The following is a 21975-nucleotide window of genomic DNA, read 5'->3' on the forward strand; positions in this document are numbered from 1 at the left end:
CCAACAATGTGCCAAGCTGCACGTGGTCTGGCTCTGAGGACTTATCCTCCTTTCTCTTCTCTAAGACCAACAATATCTTCTCTTTTGTAACGTGGATCTTTTTAAAAGGCATAATGTTTCTAGGTTTTATGCTCCCGGACTTCTGACATATCCATATTTTAAAGAAAATGGAACTTGCTGGACTACTATGATTGATTGAACCCTCAACTGCATCTCCTCAACTTCCTACACTTGTGTGCTCACCCTGTCAGCATGATGTAGGGACAGAGTTGTCTTCCTCTTCACCCCACCAAACTCTGAATCCAGCTCAACATTCTTTGATCTATCTGCCAGCTAAAATGTGATTCCACAACCAGCCACACCTTTCCCTCCCCACCTATCTTGCTTTCTGCAGGGACCACTCTACCTCTGCCATTGCTATCTGGGACTCCTGATTGCACACCATTTTAATTTCTGCCCTTATGTTTCCACATTGATCTGTCCATCCTCCACTGCCAGGGTAAAGGTAAATGCAAGTTAAAGGAATAACACCTCAGATTCTACAACCTGACAGCTTGAGCACTGAATTCTCCACTGTTCCTTTTTTCCTTCCTCCCTACCTAACCCAGTTCCACACACACACACTTACACTTACTTCTTTGCCCTCCTCCAACTATTCCACCTGCCTGCCCATTACCCAAACAGTCCTCACACTGGGTCCCTCACTGACTGTTCCCATCTGCCCATCCCAATTCCCTTCTTTGTTTCCGTCTTCCACCTTCCTTTCCTATCAGATTCCATCACCTCTACCTATCATCTGCCAATCTCTATTGCTACTTCTATTCTACCCTCATACATCGGTATATCACCTCTCCTCACCTGGATCACGCATTGCATGTAGCTCTTACTCCACTCCTTCCCCCTCACCTCTTTATACTGACTCTCTCCCCCCTGCTCTTCATTCAGACCAAAAACAACCCAAAACATTAACAGCATATTTTCTCAGATGATGTCTGAACATCTGAGCTCCTCCAGCACTTGTTTTTATGTTTCAAAACTGTTTTCTTCCCTGAATTCCCTTGTGAACCAGGATTCCCTAATCTTTCCAACCATGATCTTCACTCAAACAGAACTATCATTGGATTATCCCTATCTCACTTTTGAAAGCCTTCAACTTGCCAGAAATCACTTTACTTGTTAACAGCCTCTTACAGTCAATATGACAGTCACCTCGTCTGGTTCCATAATAAATCACCTCATTAGTTTGAATGCACTTTTACTCTTTTCCTGATTATCCTCTTGCCTTTAAGGTGCTTACAAATTAATCCTCATAACGATTCAGCAAAGTGAGTTCAGGGAGTTAGGTGCTTATTTAGATGCTAAGGTGCTAACCCTGGCAAAACCTCCAGGGTTGTGATCTCAGGATTTCTAGCCATGCCACGTGCTAGTGAAGTCAAAAATAGAAAGAACACACAGTTTAAAGAGTTGGTGTAAGAGAGAAGGCATCAAAATTTTGGATCATTGGACTCTCTCCCAGGAATCAAAAGGTTTAGCATGGTGCGACTAATGCCCTGAGATGTGTCTATTTCAATGCCAGAAGTATTGTCGGAAAGGTGGATGAGTTTAGGGTGTGGATCAACACATGGAATTATGACATTAGTGAGACTTGGTTGCAGGGCTCGCAGCTCAATATACCAGGGTTATGATGTTTTAAACACAACAGAGCAGGAGAGATTAAAGGAAGAGGGGTGGCGTTACTAGTCAAGAAAATGTCATGGCAGTGCCTAGTCGGGACAGACTGAAGAATTCAACTAGTGAAGTGTTATGGGTGGAAATGAGGAATAAGAGAGGTAAGACCTCATTAATGGGGCCATAAAATGAATTTGTCAAATATGTTCAGGAAAGTTCCTTTAATCAATACATAGGAGTCCTAACAAGAGAGTATGTAATACTGGATCTGATATTAGGGAATGAGACAGGACAGGTGACAGAAGTTTATCTAGGAGATCACTGCATCCAGTGAACATAAAACCTTTAGTTTCAAAGTAAATATGGATAAAAGAACAGTCTGTTCTATGGGTTGAGATTCTAAATTGGAGAAAGGCCAATTTTGATGGTATCAGAAAGGGTCTGTCAAGTGTGGCTTGGGACAGGCTGTTTTCTGACAAAGGTGTACTTGGTAAGAGGGAGGCAATCAAAAGTGAAATTTTGAGAGTACAAAGCTTGTATGTACCCATCAGAATAAAAGGTAAAGATAACATCTGGGGAATCTTGATTTTCAAGAGATTTTGAAGCCCTGGTTAAGAAAAAAAAAAGGAAGGAAATAAATCAGGAGGACTAAAAGAAGGCACAAGGTTTCTCTAGCAAACAGGGTGAATGGGAATCCTAAGGGATTCTACAGAAATATTAAGAACAAATGGATTGTAAGGGACAAAATTCCTCTGGAAGACCAGAATGCTAATCCATGCATGGAGCTGGCACAGATGTGGGAGATCTTAAATGAACTTTTTGCATCTGTATTTACCCAGAGGAGGGTCACAGAGCCTATTGAAGTGAGGTAAAGCAGCAACAACTTCATGGACACCATACAGATTACAAATGAGGAGGCATTTGCTGTTAGGCAAATTAGGATAGATAAATCCCCAGGCCCTGACAAGGTGTTCCCTCGGACCTAGTGGGAGGCGAATGCAGAAATTGCCAGTGCCCTAGCAAATTATGCCTGTAATTACCACAACTGGAAAAACCACCTTCCTCAATGTCAACAAGACATTGACTTCAAGAGAACTCGTATCACTCACACCCCTCTTCACACCAGTAGCACAGCAGTGGAAACTGCCAGCAGTTTCAAACTCCAGGGAGTGCACATGTCGCACAGCCTCTCATTGTCCCAGAACACATCCTGTACAACTGGGAAAGCTCACCAACATCTTTACTTTCCAAAGAAGCTGGACTGTAGACATCTATATTCATGTCCTTCTACAGATGCTCAGTAGAGAGCACACTGATATGGTATGGAAACTGCACTGCAGTGGGCAGGGAGACTCTACAACAGGTGGTCAAAACTGCCCGATGCATTGGCCTACCTTCCATCAAGGATATATATACAGAAATATGCGGGAAATAGGCCAATAACACTATGAAGGATCCGACCCACCCTCTTTTGTCCCACTCCTATCGGGGAGGAGGTTATGTAGCATCCGCATCAGGACCACCAGACTCAAAAACAGTTACTTTCCCCAAGCAGTAAGGCTGATCAACACCTGCACCCACCACCACCTCTTTATTATTTCCTTTATTACTAGATGACGATGATGACATCGACTCAGGCCTAAGAGGCTAATGTTGGGCAGTCTCATGCCTCACAAGGCACAGAATGAAAGACTGTGGTGCGCCAAACATTTTCCTTTATTTTACAGCTCAACAGTCAACCACGCACAGATGGAAAGCATACTTGGGAATGGCCCGGCTGGATTCAAACCCGGGAACCTCCGTTCTGGAGTCTGGGGCTGATGTCACTATGCCACTAGCTAGTTACTAGAGAAACAATTATTTCATCTTCCTTTACACTTGAGTACCAGAAATTACACGTTAGAAACTTGCATCTTGAATCTTCCCATTACCTATCCTTCCATGTCGCCTCTCTACAGGCTGCATCTACCTTTGCACTAACTGCCCCATCCTCTGACCCATTACTCATGTTTCCTTCCCTTTGTCAAACTCGTTTAAACACATCCTGATAGCTCTAAGACATCTGTCTGCAAAGTCTCCCTCAAGTTCAAGTGTAACCTGACAATTTTATTTAGATCTAAACTTCCACAGAATAGATCCCAATGATCTACCAATCTTAAACTTTGCTTCCTGCATCAAATCTTCCACCACATGTTCTTCTGTCAAAGCATCCTACTCTTATCCTCATTGGTGCATGGCACAGGCAGTAATTCAGAGATTGTTATCCTTGAGGTCCAATTTTCAGCTTCCTACCTAACTCCCTATATTCTCCATTCAGGACTTCATCCCTTTTCATAGCTATGTTATTGGTACCAGTATGTACCACTACTTCTTTCTGCTCACCCTCAAGACCTGAGATATCCCAAACCCTGGCACCTGGGAAGCAACATATCAATCGAGAGCCTCTGTCAAGTCCACAAATTCTCCTGTCTTTTCCCCTAGTTATTGAATTCCTTATCATCACACTCTCCTTTTTTAACCCCTTTCTCTTCTGAGCCACAAAGCCACACTTACTGCCACAGACCTGATTATTGTGTCATTCCCCCCCACCAAAATGGTATACTTGTTATTGATGGGAAATGCCACAGGGGTACACTGAACTAACTGCTTATATCCTTCCTCTTTCCTGACAGTCAGCTGGTTACTTGTGTACTGAACTTTCGGTGTAACTACCTCCCCGTATCTCCTGTCAAACAACTACTCAACCTGCTGAATGATCTGGTTCATCTAACTCTAGTTCCAGCTCCAGTTCCTTAACACAGTCTGTAAGAAGCTGCAGCTGGATGCACTTCTTGCAGGTGTAGTTGTGAAGGATACTGGTGGTCTGCCTGTCTTCCCACATCCCTTGAGGCACATTCAATTGGCCTGAGTGGCATTGCTAATGCTCTAACTGTGAAATAAGAATAAAACATACCAGAAACTTGCCTAAGCCTACACCTCTCATCAACAAACCTCTTGAGGTAAAGCCTCAATCTCTCTTCTCTAACAGGCCAGACAGATTCTATGAGAAAAAGTACAGTTGACGTTTCAGTCGAAAACCTTTCAGCAGGACTGGAGAAACAAAAGCTGAGGACTAGAAGCTGCCTGGCCTGCTAAGTTCCTCCAACATTTTATGTATGTTGCTTGAATTTCCCAGCATCTGCAGATCTTCTCTCTAATCCTGGCCACTTCACTTAAACCTAACTTCTTGTGAAGTGCGATCTGGTTGCACCTTTTCCCTTACTATATTAACAAAATGTATTGGGATTTTGCTTAATCTGTCTGCCAGTGAGATTTATATGGCTAATGTGCTCTCCTAATTTGATTTGTAATCACTCCCCACCACATGTTTATATCCCTCATAAGATCTCCCCTTTTCGCAGCATTCTGCATCTGCAAAAGCTCCCTTTGTCAGTTCCTGGATATCCCTTGACATTCAGGGCTCCCTGTCCTCGCCTTCCTTACCTTTCACCTGAGCTCATCAGTATTTCACTTGTAAAAGTTTCCTGAAAGGTTTCCACTTGTTGAATATGGATTCACCTGCTCCCAGAACACTTCAGCCAGGATGTTTTATGATATTGAAATCGATCTTGTCAGAATTCAGCATTTCTAAACCAACCCAATCCCTTTCCATAACTATTTTGATATTTACAGACAAGTCATGACTGTCCTAACAATGCTCACCCAAGGCAACTTTAACTACTTGCTTGGCTTCATCAGCTATGGTTAGGTTCTTATCTGGTACAACTGGCCATAAAAGCTTTCCCAAATACACTTTAAAATTCTGATCATTCCAGGTCTTTTACATAAAGCCAATCCCAGTTAATATTAGAAAAGCTGAAATCCCCTACTGCCATAATCCATTTGCTCTTGTGTTCTTGTAATTATCAATAGACAATAGACAATAGGTGCAGAAGTAGACCATTCGGCCACTCGAGTCTGCACCACCATTCTGAGATCATGGCTGATCATTCACTATCAATACCCAGTCCCTGCCTTGTCCTCATATCCCTTGATTCCCCTATCCATCAGATATCTATCTAGCTCCTTCTTGAAAGCATCCAGAGAATTGGCCTCCACCGTCTTCCGAGGCAGTGCATTCCACACCTCCACAACTCTCTGGGAGAAGAAGCTCTTCCTCAACTCTGTTTTAAATAACTGACCTCTTATTCTCAATCCATGCCCTCTGGTACTGGACTCTCCCAACATCTGGAACATATTTCCCGCCTCAATCCTATCAAATCCTTTAATTATCTTAAACGTTTCAATCAGATCCCCTCTCAATCTCCTCAATTCCAGCGTGTACAAGCCCAATCTCTCTGCGTAAGACAGCCCTGCCATCCCAGGAATCAACCTAGAGAATCTACGCTGCACTTCCTCAATTGCCAGAATGTCCTTCCTTAAACCTGGAGACCAAAACTGTACACAATATTCCAGGTGTGGTCTCACCAGGGCCCTGTACAAATGCAAAAGGACATCCTTGCTCTTGTACTCAATTCCCCTTGTAACAAAGGCCAACATTCCATTTGCCCTCTTCACTGCCTGTTGCACTTGCTCATTCACCTTCATTGACTGGTGAACTAGGACTCCTAGGTCTCTTTGCATTTCTCCCTTACCTAACTCTACACCGTTCAGACAATACTCTGCCCTCTTGTTCCTGCTTCCAAAGTGGATAACTTCACATTTATTCACATTGAATGACATCTGCCAAGTATCTGCCCACTCACACAGCCTATCCAAGTCTCCCTGTATTCTCCTAACGTCCTCTTCGCATGTCACACTGCCACCCAGTTTAGTATCGTCAGCAAACTTGCTGATATAGTTTTCAATGCCCTCATCTAAATCGTTGACATAAATCATAAAGAGCTGTGGTCCCAATACAGAGCCCTGTGGTACCCCACTAGTCACCTCCAGCCAGTCTGAGAAACACCCATTCACTGCTACCCTTTGCTTTCTATCTGCCAACCAGTTTTCTATCCATGTTGAAACCCTGCCCCCAATGCCATGAGCTCTGATTTTACTCACCAATCTCCTATGTGGCACCTTATCGAATGCCTTCTGAAAATCTAGGTACACAACATCCACTGGCTTACCCTCGTCTAACATCCTTGTTACACCCTCAAAAAGCTCCAACAGATTAGTCAAGCATGATTTGCCCTTGGTAAATCCATGCTGGCTCGGCCTAATCCTATTTCTGCCATCAAGATGTGCCACTATTTCGTCCTTAATAATGGACTCAAGCATCTTCCCCACGACTATCATCTTCTCCTGGTTCTCCAATTGACTGTTTAGAACTCTGCAGTAAAGTGTTTGTTCTTTTTTCATTTTGAAGTTAAACCATATATCTTTATTAGAACACCTTCCAGCTCATGCATAAATGCATTAAAACTGCAATGTCTCCTTTTTCACTTCCTCCCCATATACACCTGAAGCTTTTATATCTTGTAATATTGCCAATTTTGCATCTCTTTCAATCACTTCTCTGTCATTGCAATAACAATAATCCCATGTGTTGATCAATACTCTAAATTCATCTTCCTTCAGTATGCCTTTTTTATTTGATCTGACAAAGAGATTGTACAAGAATTAACAATTAATCACAGTAAGTAAATGTTCACAATTTTATTGATTATGATTTATCTTTTCAGGGATTCCTACAAGGCCCATATTGATAGCATCGTGTGTGCTCTTCACAGGAGTTGTTTCTTTTTTCTGTATTCTGAGGTGGTAAGTACGAAAATCAGTGTACTTCAAATAGATAACAACCCAGTCACGTTGTCAAAAATCTTTTCTTTCAGAATATCCAAGAATAGTCTGCAAGCTCTAACTTGCCATCCTGTGCACTTCCCTTAAACACCCCAGCCTGCAAGTTCAATTGTGCTAGGATGTGAGTGATGGATAAAGCAGTCATTAGTATGCAAAATCTCTGTTCTGTCCCAAACACATGACTAGTTGGGTTGTGATAGTTAGCAGCAAGCTTCTGCAGTATTCTGGGGTAAAGTTACTGAATGGCATTATGGACTTACCTTTGAGTGCTGTACTAAACATCCATTCTAATCCTTGGCATGAGAAGTAGAGTTCAACACAAGGACTCCACACAGCTTCCTTTACTGGAATTGTCTATAAATGTTGTTGCAGTCCAGAAAGCGTGGTTACATTTTACAGGCTTAATCAAGTCTTAATTGTGAATTTTGTGAATTTTGCATTGAGTTTGTAGAACGGTGAAGTATCATTAATTTCTGTACTACATAATAATAACTTTCCATGGTTCAGAAACATCTTTGTTCTAATAATTTTGCTTTCTATGCAAAATTGGGTATCAATAACAAGAAGTACTGTAATTAGCAAAAATGCCTTTGTGGAATCTATTGTCAGTTTTCTAGTTAATTCCTGGTCCTGTTCACCCAATATTTCATCTTTTAAGTTACAACCCTATCAAGCAGGCTGAAGTTCTTTAGCCTAGAGGTTTGCAACAAGATGCTTACATTGTGTGCATATTGTTTTTTTCATTTTCACCTCCAAAATTGGTTTGGACATTCATGGGCATTTCAGCAAATCTGTACCATGTTGTGTGATAAGGTGTGGTTCAAGAGCTAGATGGAAAGCTGCAATATAGTGCTGACGGTCCACAATAACCTGTATCTCTATGCATCCCTTATGCTCATCCTGGAAGCCAGTCAGTAAGGAAGACTGCAGTGATGTTTTACTCCATAAATTGAATAGATTAAACTTGTGGAACATTATCTAATGTGTTTGATGAAATACACAGAATTCAAAGCCTTGCTCATAAGGACTTTCGGACTCTCACGGTGCGAGCGAGCTGCCCGTTTACTGCACCTGGATGATTTGGGGGACAGGCCACCGTCGGCTTTGATGAACGAGATGCTGTCCCTGGCCGGAGGTCACAAGCCCTGCCTCGTGTTTGAGCAGGCGTTCCTGGAGCAGCTGCCCGAGGACATACGCCTGCTGCTGTCTGATGTGGATTTCAGCGACCCCTGGAAGGTGGCGGCCCAGGCGGACGTGCTGTGGAAAGCCAAGAAGGAGATTGGGGCGTCCGTCACACAGATCACCAGGTCACACTCCCAGCAGCAAACCAGACCAGGCCCGGCCACAGAGCCCACTAACCCCAGAGGCAGGGGTGAAGAGACCAACGAACAATGGTGCTTCTACCACCAGCAGTGGGGCACAGAAGCCTGCCGCTGTAGCCCGCCCTGCAAGTTCCCGGGAAAAGTCAGGGCCAGCCGCCACTAATGGCTACGGTGGCTGGCCATTGGGATAGCCTCCTGTATGTGTGGGACAAGCAGTCGGGACGCCGCTTTTTGGTCGACACCAGAGCTGAGATCAGCGTCTTACCTCCAACGAGTTACGACACCAGCAACAGAGAACCGGGTCCCACCCTGAGGGCCACCAATGGCAGCACAGTAAGGACCTACGGCACCCATACAGTGCGGCTACAGTTCGGCTCCAGCCGGTTCACGTGGGACTTCACACTGGCCGCCGTAGCCCAACCACTCCTGGGAGTGGATTTTTTGTGAGCTCACAGCCTACTGGTCGACCTGCCCAGGAAGAGACTGGTCCACGCCAAGACCTTTCAAACGTTCTCCCTGGGTGAAGCCCAGTTGCCGGCCCTACACCTAGAGTCCATCACGCTGTCCGACAACGATTTCACCAGAGTCCTGGCGGATTTCCCATTGGTTCTGGCACCGCAGTTCACGGCAGCCATGCCCAGACATGGCGTACAGCACCACATCCCAACACAAGGACCACCCCTCCACGCCCGTGCTCGAAGGCTTCCCCTGGACAAGCTCCAGCTGGCAAAGGAGGAGTTTGAGAGGATGGAGGAATTGGGGATCATACAGCAGTCTGACAGCCCATGGGCCTCCCCCCTGCACTTGGTGCCCAAAGCAACAGGGAGCTGGAGACCATTCGGCGACTACCGCATGCTGAATGAAGCTACAACACCAGACCGCTACCCTGTGCTACACATTCAGGACTTTGCAGCAAACCTGCACAGCGCACGGATCTTCTCCAAGGTAGACCTCATCCGAAGATACCATCAAATCCCGATGCATCCGGATGACGTCCCCAAAATGGCACTCATCATCCCTTTCGGCCTTTTCGAGTTCCTCTGGATGCCGTTCGGCCTGAAGAATGCCGCACAGACGTTTCAGCGGTTAATGGACACGGTGGGATGCGACCTGGACTTTGCTTTCATCTATTTGGACGACATCCTCATAGCCAGCAGCAGTCATCAGCAGCATCTGTCCCACCGCCGTCAACTCTACGCCCGACTGAGTGAATACAGCCTGACAATCAACCCAGCCAAATGCCAGTTCGGGCTCGACACCAACGACTTCCTGGGCCACAGGATTACTAAAGACGGGGCAACCCTCTGCCCCGCAAGGTAGACACTGTCTGCCTTTCCCCCCGACCCAACGCAATCAAAGGCCTTCAGGAATTTGTGGGTATGGTGAATTTCTACCACCGCTTCCTCCCTTCAGCTGCCCGAACCATGCGCCCTGATGTCGGGTAAGGGGAGGGACATTACCTGGGATGAGGAGTCCGCCACCACTTTCATTAAAACCAAAGAAGCCTTGGCAAATGACACGATGCTAGTGCACCCCAGAACGGACGTCCCTACTGCCCTCACAGTGGACGCATCCAACACGGCAGTCTGTGGAGTGCTGGAACAACTCATCGAGGGTCGCTGGCAACCCCTGCCATTTTTCAGCAAACAGCTACAACAACCCGAGCTCAGATACAGTGCTTTCGACCAGGAACTGTTGACGCTATACCTGGCAATCTGGCATTTCAGGTACTTCTTAGAAGGTAGGCCTTTCACCGCGTTCACGGGCAACAAACCTCTTACCTTTGTGTTCACGAAAGCATCTGACCCCTGGTTGTCCCGCCAGCAGCGACATCTGTCCTACATCTCCGAATACACGATGGATGTCCGGCATGTCTCGGGAAAGGACAATGTTGTGGCGGACGCTCTCTCCAGACCGAACATCCAAGCCCTGTCCCAGGGGGTAGACTATGAAACGCTGGCAGAGGCGCAGCAGGCAGACGAGGAGATCTCTAGTTACAGGACTGCAGTCTCTGGTATGCAGCTCCAGGACCTCCCCGTAGGCCCAGGTGAGAGGACCCTACTCTGTGACGTCACCACTGGCCAACCGCGCCCCGTCGTTCCGGTAGCGGCGCGTTTTTGACTCCATTCACAACTTAGCGCGCCCCTCCATCAGGACAACCATCCGGATGGTAGCCAACAGGTTCGTTTGGTACGGACTCTGCAAGCAGGTCAGTGAATGGGCCAGAATGTGCATGCACTGCCAAACAGCCAAGGTGCAGTGACACACCAAAGCCCTGCCACAGCAGTTCCACCCCACCCGCCGGCGTTTCGACCACATTCATGTGGATATCGTGGGCCCCCTGCCAGTGTTGCTAGGAGCGCGGCACCTCCTGACTATCGTGGACCAGTTCACAAGATGGCCAGAGGTTGTCCCGCTCACCGACACCACCTCCAAATCTTGTGCCCGGGCACTGATGGCTACCTGGGTATCTCGCTTTGGTGTACCGGCCCACATTACCTCCGACAGAGGTGTCCAGTTCACCTCCAGCCTGTGGTCAGCTATGGCCAGCCTTTTGGGGACTCAGCTGCACCACACAACTGCCTACCACCCACAGTCGAACGGACTGGTGGAGCGTTTCCACCGTCACCTGAAGTCGGCTCTCATGGCCCGCCTCAAAGGGCCTAACTGGGTAGACGAGCTCCCCTGGGTCCTGCCCAGAATCCGCTCGGCGCCCAAAGAAGATCTGCACACCTCGTCAGCCGAGTTTGTGTACAGTGCACCCCTGGTCGTCCCAGGAGAGTTCATACCAGCCCAAGGGGGCAGGAGGAAGAACCCACAGCAGTCCTGGACAGACTACACGAGAGGTTCGGTAACCGGCCCCCATACCCACTTCACAGCATGGGCAGAACCCAACCTGCGTACCCAAATACCTGCAAAACTAAGTTTGTTTTTGTATGATGGGGCAGACATCGGGCACCGCTACAGCGGCCCTCCAAGGGTCCGTTTACGGTAATTGGAAACAACAGGTTCACATTCATACTGAACATTGGAGGGAAAGAGGATGTTTTCACGGTGGACCGATTCAAACCAGCCCATGTGGTCTTGGCGCAGCCGGTTGAGATTCCGGCACCGCAGCAGAGGCAGACCTCCCAAACAGAGTCCGACCCAGACTGTGGACATTGGGGGGGGTGCATCGCCGGTACTGGGTGGGGGGGGGGAGTTTATGTGGCGACCCACTTCCCAACGCACTTGAACCGGCTCACAAAGCAGCGCGCGCCGGCATTGAGGCAGGTCCCAAAGAGGGCGCCAAGCCTGCTTCACCAGCAAGGGGGAAAGCCCGCGCGCAGGATGGGACTGTGAATACGCGCCCCCTATAGCATTCCTGCCCGGGGAGGGCGGGATCAGGAAGGCTTTAAAGCGAGGCCACGAAGTTTGAATAAACCTCTTTTGTAACTGCAGCTCACCAACTCCGTGTCATTATTGCAGCGCTGTGTGTAGCACACCACTACAAACTGCCATTTTCTGGCATGAAACTGGTTAAGATGTTGTTACAATTTTTAAATTAACCACAATTCATATGTCAATCAGCACTGAATTATAAGTGGCAATTCTGGAAAATAGCAAGACATTCTTGATGTCATATTTAGCTACTGTTGGTGTTGTGAACATAACTCAGACTACAATCCATAGTGATATATGCACAATAATGGTTAAACCATTGATAAATTTTAAACTGAATCATGATCACTTTAGGAAGTACATTCATGGCAGAATGATGAATCTATATGAAAGCAGCAGATTACTAACACCAACAGGAAAGATAATTTTATTATCTGCTAAAAATTTGCTTTTGTCTGAATCCCTTATTCAATCTGTATAATCTTATGATGTATGAAATTGGCTTATAGAGAGCTACAGAAATTTAGCAAATTTACCTTATTAAAATTGGGATAAAGATTTATCAATTTTGACTTCATATCAATTTAAATACTGCTTTAAAAATAAATTTCCTGGAAATTCATTCATGCTGGAAAACTTGTGTCAAAAACAAAGTGAAATACAAAATAATACACCACAGATACAGGATGGTCAGCCCAAATTGGCTATGACGACCACATACCTGATGAAGTTAGTCCCATTTGCCCACATTTGGACCTATGCACCTTTAAAGAGGGACCCATGTCAGATTGCCTAGGTACTGTTCCCACCTGAAGTATGAACGTACATCTTTGGTAAATGACTACAACATTGGGTGATGATCATTTTGAGGCTTGGTGCTTTGGTACTTATTCACAGATTTAAATTTGGGTGCATCACTCACGTGATCTGCTTGCATTGATTGGAGTCACACCTTATAGAGAAAGAGCTTCAAATTATTACATAGCTTAGGTAAATTTCACAGATAAGCAGGAGATACTCTCACTCTCTTGGACAACCTTTACTTCCCTGGCTCTAATCACCTCATTTGCACCATGGACGTCAAGTCACTTTCACCTTTTGTCACTAGACCATAAAACCATATAAGTAGTTCAATTGTTCCTTTTAATACCAGAAAAAATATACGCAATATGCATCCTCAAATTCTTGTTCTTCACAGACATTCACAAAAACAGGAGTGCCCCAAAGAATGAGTGACAGTTAAAAATGTTAGAACCCCAAAGCTCCCTCCTACTCCTCTCCATACACTAGAAGCAGCAAGGCAACAAATCCCCCATAAAAAAACATCAGCACCCTCACCCTCCACTCACCAAACAAGCAATAGCAAAGCCTCCAATAAAGACCATGATCTGCAGTACAACAAAAACTAATTGTTCACCCGACAATTCGACATGCCATAAACTATCTCTCTCCCTAATGTAGGGAAAAGAGGTGTCTCCTTTCACAGTGATAGGTGAGACATAACAAAACAGCTCACTAATTTATGGTGTTAAAAATCTGTTTCATTACTTCTTTTTCGGAGTTCTCAGTCCGGAGAATCAGCAACAATCTCTCCCCACCAATGAGAGGGAGAGCGAGAGGGAGAGGGAGAGGAAATGATTCATCAAATAGAGAGCTTCTGACAGCTGATCTGTCATTCCTCATGTTCCTTTCTCTCCCATAATGCCACAGTCGGTAGCACCGACTGGCAAAACCTCAGAAACCCTATGGTACACTCATCTTCTAGGCCGCACCCCTGAAAGCAGATGGTCAACAGTCCTTGGGAGCAGGTCCCATAACCACAAAGAATTGAAGTCTGAGTGTAACTCCAGGTCAGAGTCTTCAACAGAACCCCCCCCCCATCCTCCCTAAAATGAAAATTAGAGACATCAAAGATAGAAATTAAGCTGTTTTTGTAGACGAATGTGAAAGAGTCACCATTGAGCACCATCGTAACTCTACCTCAGGACAGAATTAGTCTGCTTCACAATTCCATTGTAACTGATTTATCATCCCTTTCAACTCCATCCCCTATGACCTTTGACACCCTAAATAATCAAGAACCTATCAACCTCTGTTTTAAATATACCCAATGACCTGCCCTCCACTGCTGTCTTTGGCGATAAATTCTATAGATACACTACCCTCTGGATAAAGAAATTCCTCCTCAGCTCTGTTCTAAATGGATATCCTTCTATTCTGAGGCTGTGCCCTAAATCCTAAACTCACACACTATAGAACATATTTTCTCCACATCCATTCTATCTAGGCCTTTCAATATATGATAAGTTTCAATGAAATCCCCCCCTCATTCTTATAAACTCCAGCAAATACAGGGCCAGAGACATCAAATGCTCCTCATACAGAATCTTTCTTGTGAACCTCCTTCTGAATCATCTCCAATGCCAGCACACCCTTTCTTAGATAAAGGGTCAAAACTGTTCACAACATTCCAAATGCAATCAGACCCAATGCCCTATAAATTAATCATTATATCCTTGCACTATGTGCATTAAAAACAACACATTACATCCATGCCACTATATTCTAGTATGCTGATAATGAATTCTATCATTGCATTTACTTTTCTTAACACTGACTTAGCCTGCAAGTTAACCTTCAGGGAATCCTGCACGGGGACTCTCAATTCCCTTTGCACCTCTGATATTTGAATTTTTCCCCCATTTAGAAAATAGTCTATATCTTTATTACTACTACCAAAGTTCATAACCATACACTTTCCAACACTATATTCCTTCTGCCAGTTCTTTGCACATTCTCTCAATCTAAGTCCTCTAGCTATCAAAGCTGTAATCCAAATCCTTGCAAATCCATCCAAAGAAATTGCAAGGGTGAAAAAAACCATTATGGGTATCATACAGTATATAGGCCTCCAAATAGAGCCAAGATGTGGGGTTGAGATTGAAAAGGGAGCTGGAAAAAGCATACAAGGGGTGATTGATAAGTTCATGGCCTAAGGTAGAAGGGGTCAATTTTAGAAAACCTAGCACATTTATTTTTCAGCATAGTCCCCTCCTACATTTACACACAGTCTAGCAGTCATGGAGCATATGGATCTTGGACCTCCAGAAAGTATCCACAGATGGGTGATTGATAAGTTCGCGGCCTAAGATAGAAGGAGATGAGTTATACAGCTCTTGTTACATGCACATGCAGGTCAACTGTTTGATTATGCAGAAAGTTTGAAGTTAATAACTCACCTCCTTCTACCTTAGGCCACGAACCTATCAATAACCTATCAGTTATTAACTGGTGAGTTATTAACTTCAAACTCTCTGCATAATCACCCAAAGAGTTGAACTTAGCAATCACCCCTCGTATAATAAGGGTAATGACACAGTTGTAATTGGGGACTTCAATATGCAAGGGGATTGGGAAAATCAGGTGTTGGATCACAAGAGAAGGAATTTGTTGAATGTCTGCGAATGGCCTTTTAGAGCAGCTTGTGCTTGAGTCTACTCATGGATAAGCTAATCGTAGATACGATCTTGTTTACTAACCCAGATCTCATTAGGGAGCTTAATATAAAGGAATCCTCTGGAGGCAGTGATCATAATATGACTGAATTCATACTGCAATTTGAGAGGGAGAAGCATAAGTCACATGTATCTGTATCACGATGGAATGAAGAGAATTACAGAAGCATGAGAGAGGAGCTTGCACAGGTGGATTGGAGGAGGATCCTGGCGGGGATGAAATGGCTGAAGTTTCTGTGAATAGTTCACAAGGCATACAATGGATATGTCCATCAGAAGAAATTGTTCTCAAATGGCAGGGCTAAGCAACCGTGGCTGACAAGGGCAGTTAAGGACTGCATAAAAGCCAAGGAAAGGTCATATAAGGTAGCAAAAGTGAGTGGGAAGTTGGATGATTGGGAAGCTTTTAAATACAAACAAAAGGCAACTAAAATAGGTATAAGACGAAATATGAGGGCAAATTAGCCGATAATATAAAGCACGATACCAGAAGTCTTTTCAGTTATATAAAGAGTAAAAGGGAGTTGAGATTTGAGCAGTGGAAAATGATGCTGGTGAAGTAGTAATGGAGGACAAAGAAATGGCAGATGAACTTAATGGGTACTTTGCATTAGTCTTCACTGTGGAAGACACTAGCAGTGTGCCAGAGGTCCATGACTGTCAAGGTGCAAGAGTGAGTGCCATTGATGTTTACAAAAGAAAAATTGTTAGGCAAATTCAAAGGTCTTAAGGTGGATAAGTCACCTGGATAGATGGACTATATCCCAGAGAGCTCAAAGAGGTTGCTGAAGAGGTATTGGATGCACTGGTCATGATCTTTCAAGAATCATGATATTTCAGCAAGGCATTTGACAAGATACCCCATGCAAGGCTTATTGAGAAAGTACGGAGGCATGGGATCCAAGGGGACATTGCTTTGTGGATCCAGAACTGGCTTGCCCACAGAAGACAAAGAGTGGTTGTAGACGGGTCATATTCTGCATGGAGGTCGGTGACCAGTGGTGTGCCGCAGGGATCTATTCTGGGACCCCTACTCTTCATAATTTTTATGAATTACCTGGATGAGCAATTGGAGGGATAGGTTAGTAAGTTTGATGATGACACAAAGGTTGGGGGTGTTGTGGATAGTGTAGAGGGCTATCAGAGGTTACAGTAGACATCGATAGGATGCAAAACTGGGCTGAAAAGTGGCAGATGGCGTTCAACTCAGGTAAGTGTGAAGTGGTTCATTTTGGTAGGTCAAATACAATGGCAGAATATAGTATAATGTTAAGACTCTTGGCAGTTTGGTGGATCAGAGGGACCTTGGGGTCTGAGTCCATAGGATACTCAAAGCTGCTGTGCAGGTTGACTCGGTGGTTAAGAAATCATATGGTACATTGGCCTTTCAACAATCGTGGGATTAAGCTTAAGAGCCGAGAGGTAATGTTGCAACTATATGGGACCTTGGTCAGGCCCCACTTGGAGTACTGTGCTCAGTTCTGGTTGCCTAACTACAGGAAGAATAGAAAGGGTGCAGAGGAGATTTACAAGGATGTTGCTTGGATTGAGGAGCATGCCTTATGAGAATAGGTTGAGTGAACTCAGCCTTTTTTCCTTGGAGTGACGGAGGATGAGAGGTAATGTTGCAACTATATGGGACCTTGGTCAGGCCCCACTTGGAGTACTGTGCTCAGTTCTGGTTGCCTAACTACAGGAAGAATAGAAAGGGTGCAGAGGAGATTTACAAGGATGTTGCTTGGATTGAGGAGCATGCCTTATGAGAATAGGTTGAGTGAACTCAGCCTTTTTTCCTTGGAGTGACGGAGGATGAGAGGTGACCTGGTAGACATGTATAAGATGATGAGAGGCATCGATGATATGGATAGTCAGAGGCTTTTTCTCAGGACTGAAATGGCTAGCATGAGAGGGCACAGGTTTAAAGTGCTTGACAGTAGGTACAGAGGAGATGTCAGGGTTACGTTTTTTTTTGTTTTTTTTTAAAACACACAGAGTGGTAAGTACATGGAATGGGCAGCCGGTGATGCTGGTGGAGGCGGATACAATAAGGTCTATTAAGAGGCTCCTGGATAGGTACATGATGCTTAGAAAAATAGAGGGCTATGGGTAACCCTGGGTAATTTCTAAAGTAAGTACATGTACAGCACAGCATTGTGGGCCCAAGGGCCTGCATTATGTTATAGATGTTCTATGTTTCTATGTTTTCTTCACAGTGCACAGAGGGTGGGGTAGGAACCCTATTTATCTACACCTCCGGGACCCCAGCTTTGAGCAACGCTAAAAGCTTAAAATTACAGGACATGTGGAATCCCCCACTCCCCATCTGCTTATCTAACTTCCATACCTACCTACGTACACCCTCTGCCACATACTCTAAACCTTGTAGTAATTGAATCACAACACTTATAGGATGGCTAACAGCAGGTGGGACTAAAGACAGAAATACTCCCTTAATTTGGGAAACTGGCCATAACCACATGTCCAATCATTCCAGAGGTGCTTGGAAGTAGGTACAGAGGAAATGTCAAGGGTAAGTTTTTTAGGCAGAGACTAGTGAGTGCATGGAATGGGCTGCCGACAACGGTGGTGGAGATGATACATAGAACATAGCATATTACAGGCCACAATGTTGTGCTGACCTTCAAACCCTGTCTCCCATATAACCCCCCCCCACCTTAAATTCCTCCATATACCTGTCTAGTAGTCTCTTAAACTTCACTAGTGTATCTGACCCCATATCTCCAAAAGGATATGTTGTCATTGGATAGACAAGGAGGTTCATGAGGATGATTCCAGGAATGAAGGGATTAACATATGAGGAGTGTTTGGAATTTAGAAGTATTTGGTGGGATCTCAATGAGACCTACCAAATGTTGAAAGGACTAGAGAGGGTGGATGTGGAGAGGATGTTTTCTGTGGTGGGGGGTATCCAGAACTAGAGGGCACAGCCTCAAAATTAAGGGCTGATTTTTTTTAGAACAGAGATAAGGAGGATTTTTTTTTAGCCAGAAAGTGGTGAATCTGTGGAATGCTGTGCCACAGACTGCAGTGGAAGCCAAGTCCTTGGGTATATTTAAGGCGGAAGTTGATAGTCTCCTGATCTGTCAAGACATCAAACGGCAGTGTATGGGGTTGAGTGGGATCTGGGTCAGCCATGATGGAATGACAAAGCAGATTCAATGGGCTGAATGGCCTAATTCTGCTCTTCCATCTTCTGGTCTTCTTGTGTCCTCTTGCAATCAACTTCAGCCAGCTCCTGTCTCATGCCCCTGAAATTCCCTTTACTCCACTGTAATTCTGATACATCTGACTTTAGTTTCTCCCTCTCAAACTGCAGTGATCATATTATGATCACTGTCTCCTAAGGGTTTCTTTACATTCAATCATTCTAATCAAATTTGACTCATTACACAACACCCAATCCAGAATCACCTCTCCCCTTGTGGGCTCAGCCATAAGCTGCTCTAAAAACCCTTCATAGGTATTCTACAAATTTTCTCTCAGTATCCAGCTCCAACCTGATTTTCCCAATCTACCTGCATATTGAAATGCACTATGACTATCATAGCATTACCCCTTTTGACAGGCCTTTTGTCACCCATTGTAATTTATACCCTACCTCTTGGCTATTGTTCGGAGGCCTGTATATAACTCCCAGCAGTGTCTGTATATAACTCCCTGACGGTTTCTTAAATCTACCCTTAAGATTTCTACATCTTCTGATCCTATGTCATCTCTTTCTAAGGATTTGATTTCATTTTTTACCATCAGAGCCATGTCACCCCTCTGCCTTCCTGCCTGTTCTTTTATTACAATGTCTATCCTTGGATGTTCATCTCCCAACAATGATTTTATTTCAGCCATGACTCAGTGATGCCCACAACATCATACCTGTCAGTCTATCTGTACTACAAGATTCCCTATACTGTGTACAAATATAGCACCTTCAATCCTGCCTTCATCACCTTTTTCATTTTGTTACATTTCATCTCATCCCACTGACTGCAATTTTCCTCTTCGATCTTCCTCACAGTCTTACTACACACTGCTTCTTTTACACACCTCTATCATTGCACAGCTGTATATTGGACTGTTAATTTTTAATACATACTTTGTATCTTTTTTGGACCTCAATTTTGTATTTTAAAGTTTATATTTCTGACTGAGCAGCCTTGCAACAATAATTTCCTTTGGGATAAGTTGTTTTATCTTATCTCAGTCCAATCACTCCGATTCACAACCACCTGCCAAATTAGTTTAAGCTCTCCCCAACAACTCCAGCAACCTGGATATTGATCCCTTTTGGGTTCAGGCATAACCTGTCCTTTTTGTACAGATCATACTTTCTCCAGAAGAGATCCCAATGATCGAAAAATCTGAAACTCTGCCACCTGCACTAGTTCCTCAGCCACACATTCATCTTCTAAATCATCCTATTCTTACTCTCACTGGCCTCGTGGCACAGGCAGCAATCGAAAGATTATTACCCTGTAACTCCTACTTTTCAGCTCACTAAAAATTTTGCAACAGGCTTAAGATACTAGCAGTATGCCAGATATTCGAGTATTAGGAGACAGGACTGGGAGTTGTCACTGTAACTAAGAAGGAGCTTAGGAAGCTGAAAGTTTCAAAGGTACCTGGACCAGATGAACTGCACCCCAGGGTTCTGAAATATGAATATGAAGAGATTATAAAAGGAGTTAGTATTAATATTTCAAGAAACACTAGATTCAAAAACGTTCCAGAGGACTGGAAATTTTCAAATGTCATTCCACTCTTTCAGAAGGGAGGGAGTCCAAAGAAAGGAAATTATGGGCCAATTAGTTTGACTTCAGTTGGAGGGTGCTGGAGTCCATTATTACGGGTGTGGTTTCAATGTACTTGGAGGTACATAATAAATTATGCTGAAGTTGGCATGGTTTCCTTAAGGCAAAATCTTGCCTGATGAATTGGTTAGAATTCTTTGAGGAAATAACAGGTAGGACAGACAAAGGTGAGTCAGTTGATGTTGTTTCCTTGGATTTTCAGAAGGCCTTTAAGGCAGCCATAAAGCCCATAAGGTGGCACAGCATGGCAGCAGTGGCATTTCAGACCTGGTGTTACTTTAATTTAATTTAATTTTCTATTTTAAGTTTGATACACAATTTTCGATTAGGGCAGAGAGCGGCTATCTACCATCGCCAGATACTACTACAATACAGAGATCGCCCAAAAACAAACCTCCACAAAGATCTGCTGGCTGAATTACGCGACATTGGCTTGCTGAGGGGAACGGGCCTACAATCCTCGGACTTGCCTGATGCTGGGAGCCGGAGATGGAGACGTTGAAAGCGATGTGCGAGGAAGCAGAAGCGAGGCAAATGGGCAGGGGTCCATGCCAGACTCAAAGCAAACACTAGCCAGCCAGCTCTCCCATCCATTCTGCTCTCCAATGTCCACTCCCTGGACAATAAAATGGACTACATCCGACTCCAACGTAATACTCGGTGGGAGTACAGAGTTTGCTCCGCGTATGTCTTCACAGAGACGTGGCACACTGATGGGATTTCGGACGCACCATCCAGCTAGACGGGCTAGCTTTGTTTCGTTTGGACAGAGATGCAGCTGTCTCCGGTAAGGCTTGCGGTGGCGGTGTCTGTGTTTACATCGACACGGAATGGTGTAAGAACTCTGTGCTGGTTTCCAGACACTGCTCATCGCTAGTGGAGTTTGTGGCAGTTCGATGCAGACCATTTTATTTGCCACGGGAATTCACCTCTGTCCTTATATTTGGTGTCTACATTCCCCCCAGCGCTAATGCTAAGGAGGCGCTCTGTGAACTGTACGGGGCTTTTAGTGAACTGCAGAACGCACATCCTGATGGTCTGTTTATTGTCGCCGGTGATTTTAACCACGCGAACCTTAAGTCAGTGCTCCCCAAATTCCATCAGTATGTGGACTTTGTAACGAGGTGGGAGAACGCATTGGACCTGGTTTACACAAACATTCCCGACGCGTACCGGGCAGAGCCCCACCCCCACCTCGGTTACTCAGACCACATCTCTGTTATGCTAATCCCAGCATACAGACCGCTCGTCAGGCGCTCCAGACCAGTTCAGAAGCAGGTGGAAACCTGGCCAGCAGGAACCATCTCTGCTCTTCAAGACTGCTTTGAGCACACTGACTGGCACATGTTCAGGGAGGCTGCAACCGATGGCGACTCCACCAACTTAGAGGAGTACACAGCATCAGTGACCAGCTACATCAGCAAGTGCATTGATGATGTTACTCTGTCCAAGACCATCACTATACACGCTAACCAGAAG

At 44.9% G+C, this 21975-nt stretch overlaps 1 protein-coding gene across 2 annotated transcripts in view; it reads left to right on the plus strand.

The window, feature by feature from the left end:
* LOC132391503 (nectin-1-like) overlaps nt 1-21975 on the plus strand; it is an 85037-nt gene that overhangs the window by 46236 nt on the left and 16826 nt on the right. For both annotated transcript variants that reach the window (XM_059964782.1, XM_059964781.1), the window contains exon 6: nt 7335-7413. In XM_059964782.1, the coding sequence (XP_059820765.1) occupies nt 7335-7413 (79 nt within the window). The remainder of the gene's footprint in view (nt 1-7334; nt 7414-21975) is intronic.

Source organism: Hypanus sabinus, chromosome 3, assembly GCF_030144855.1.
Source record: "Hypanus sabinus isolate sHypSab1 chromosome 3, sHypSab1.hap1, whole genome shotgun sequence".
NCBI classification, from domain to species: Eukaryota; Metazoa; Chordata; class Chondrichthyes; order Myliobatiformes; family Dasyatidae; genus Hypanus; species Hypanus sabinus.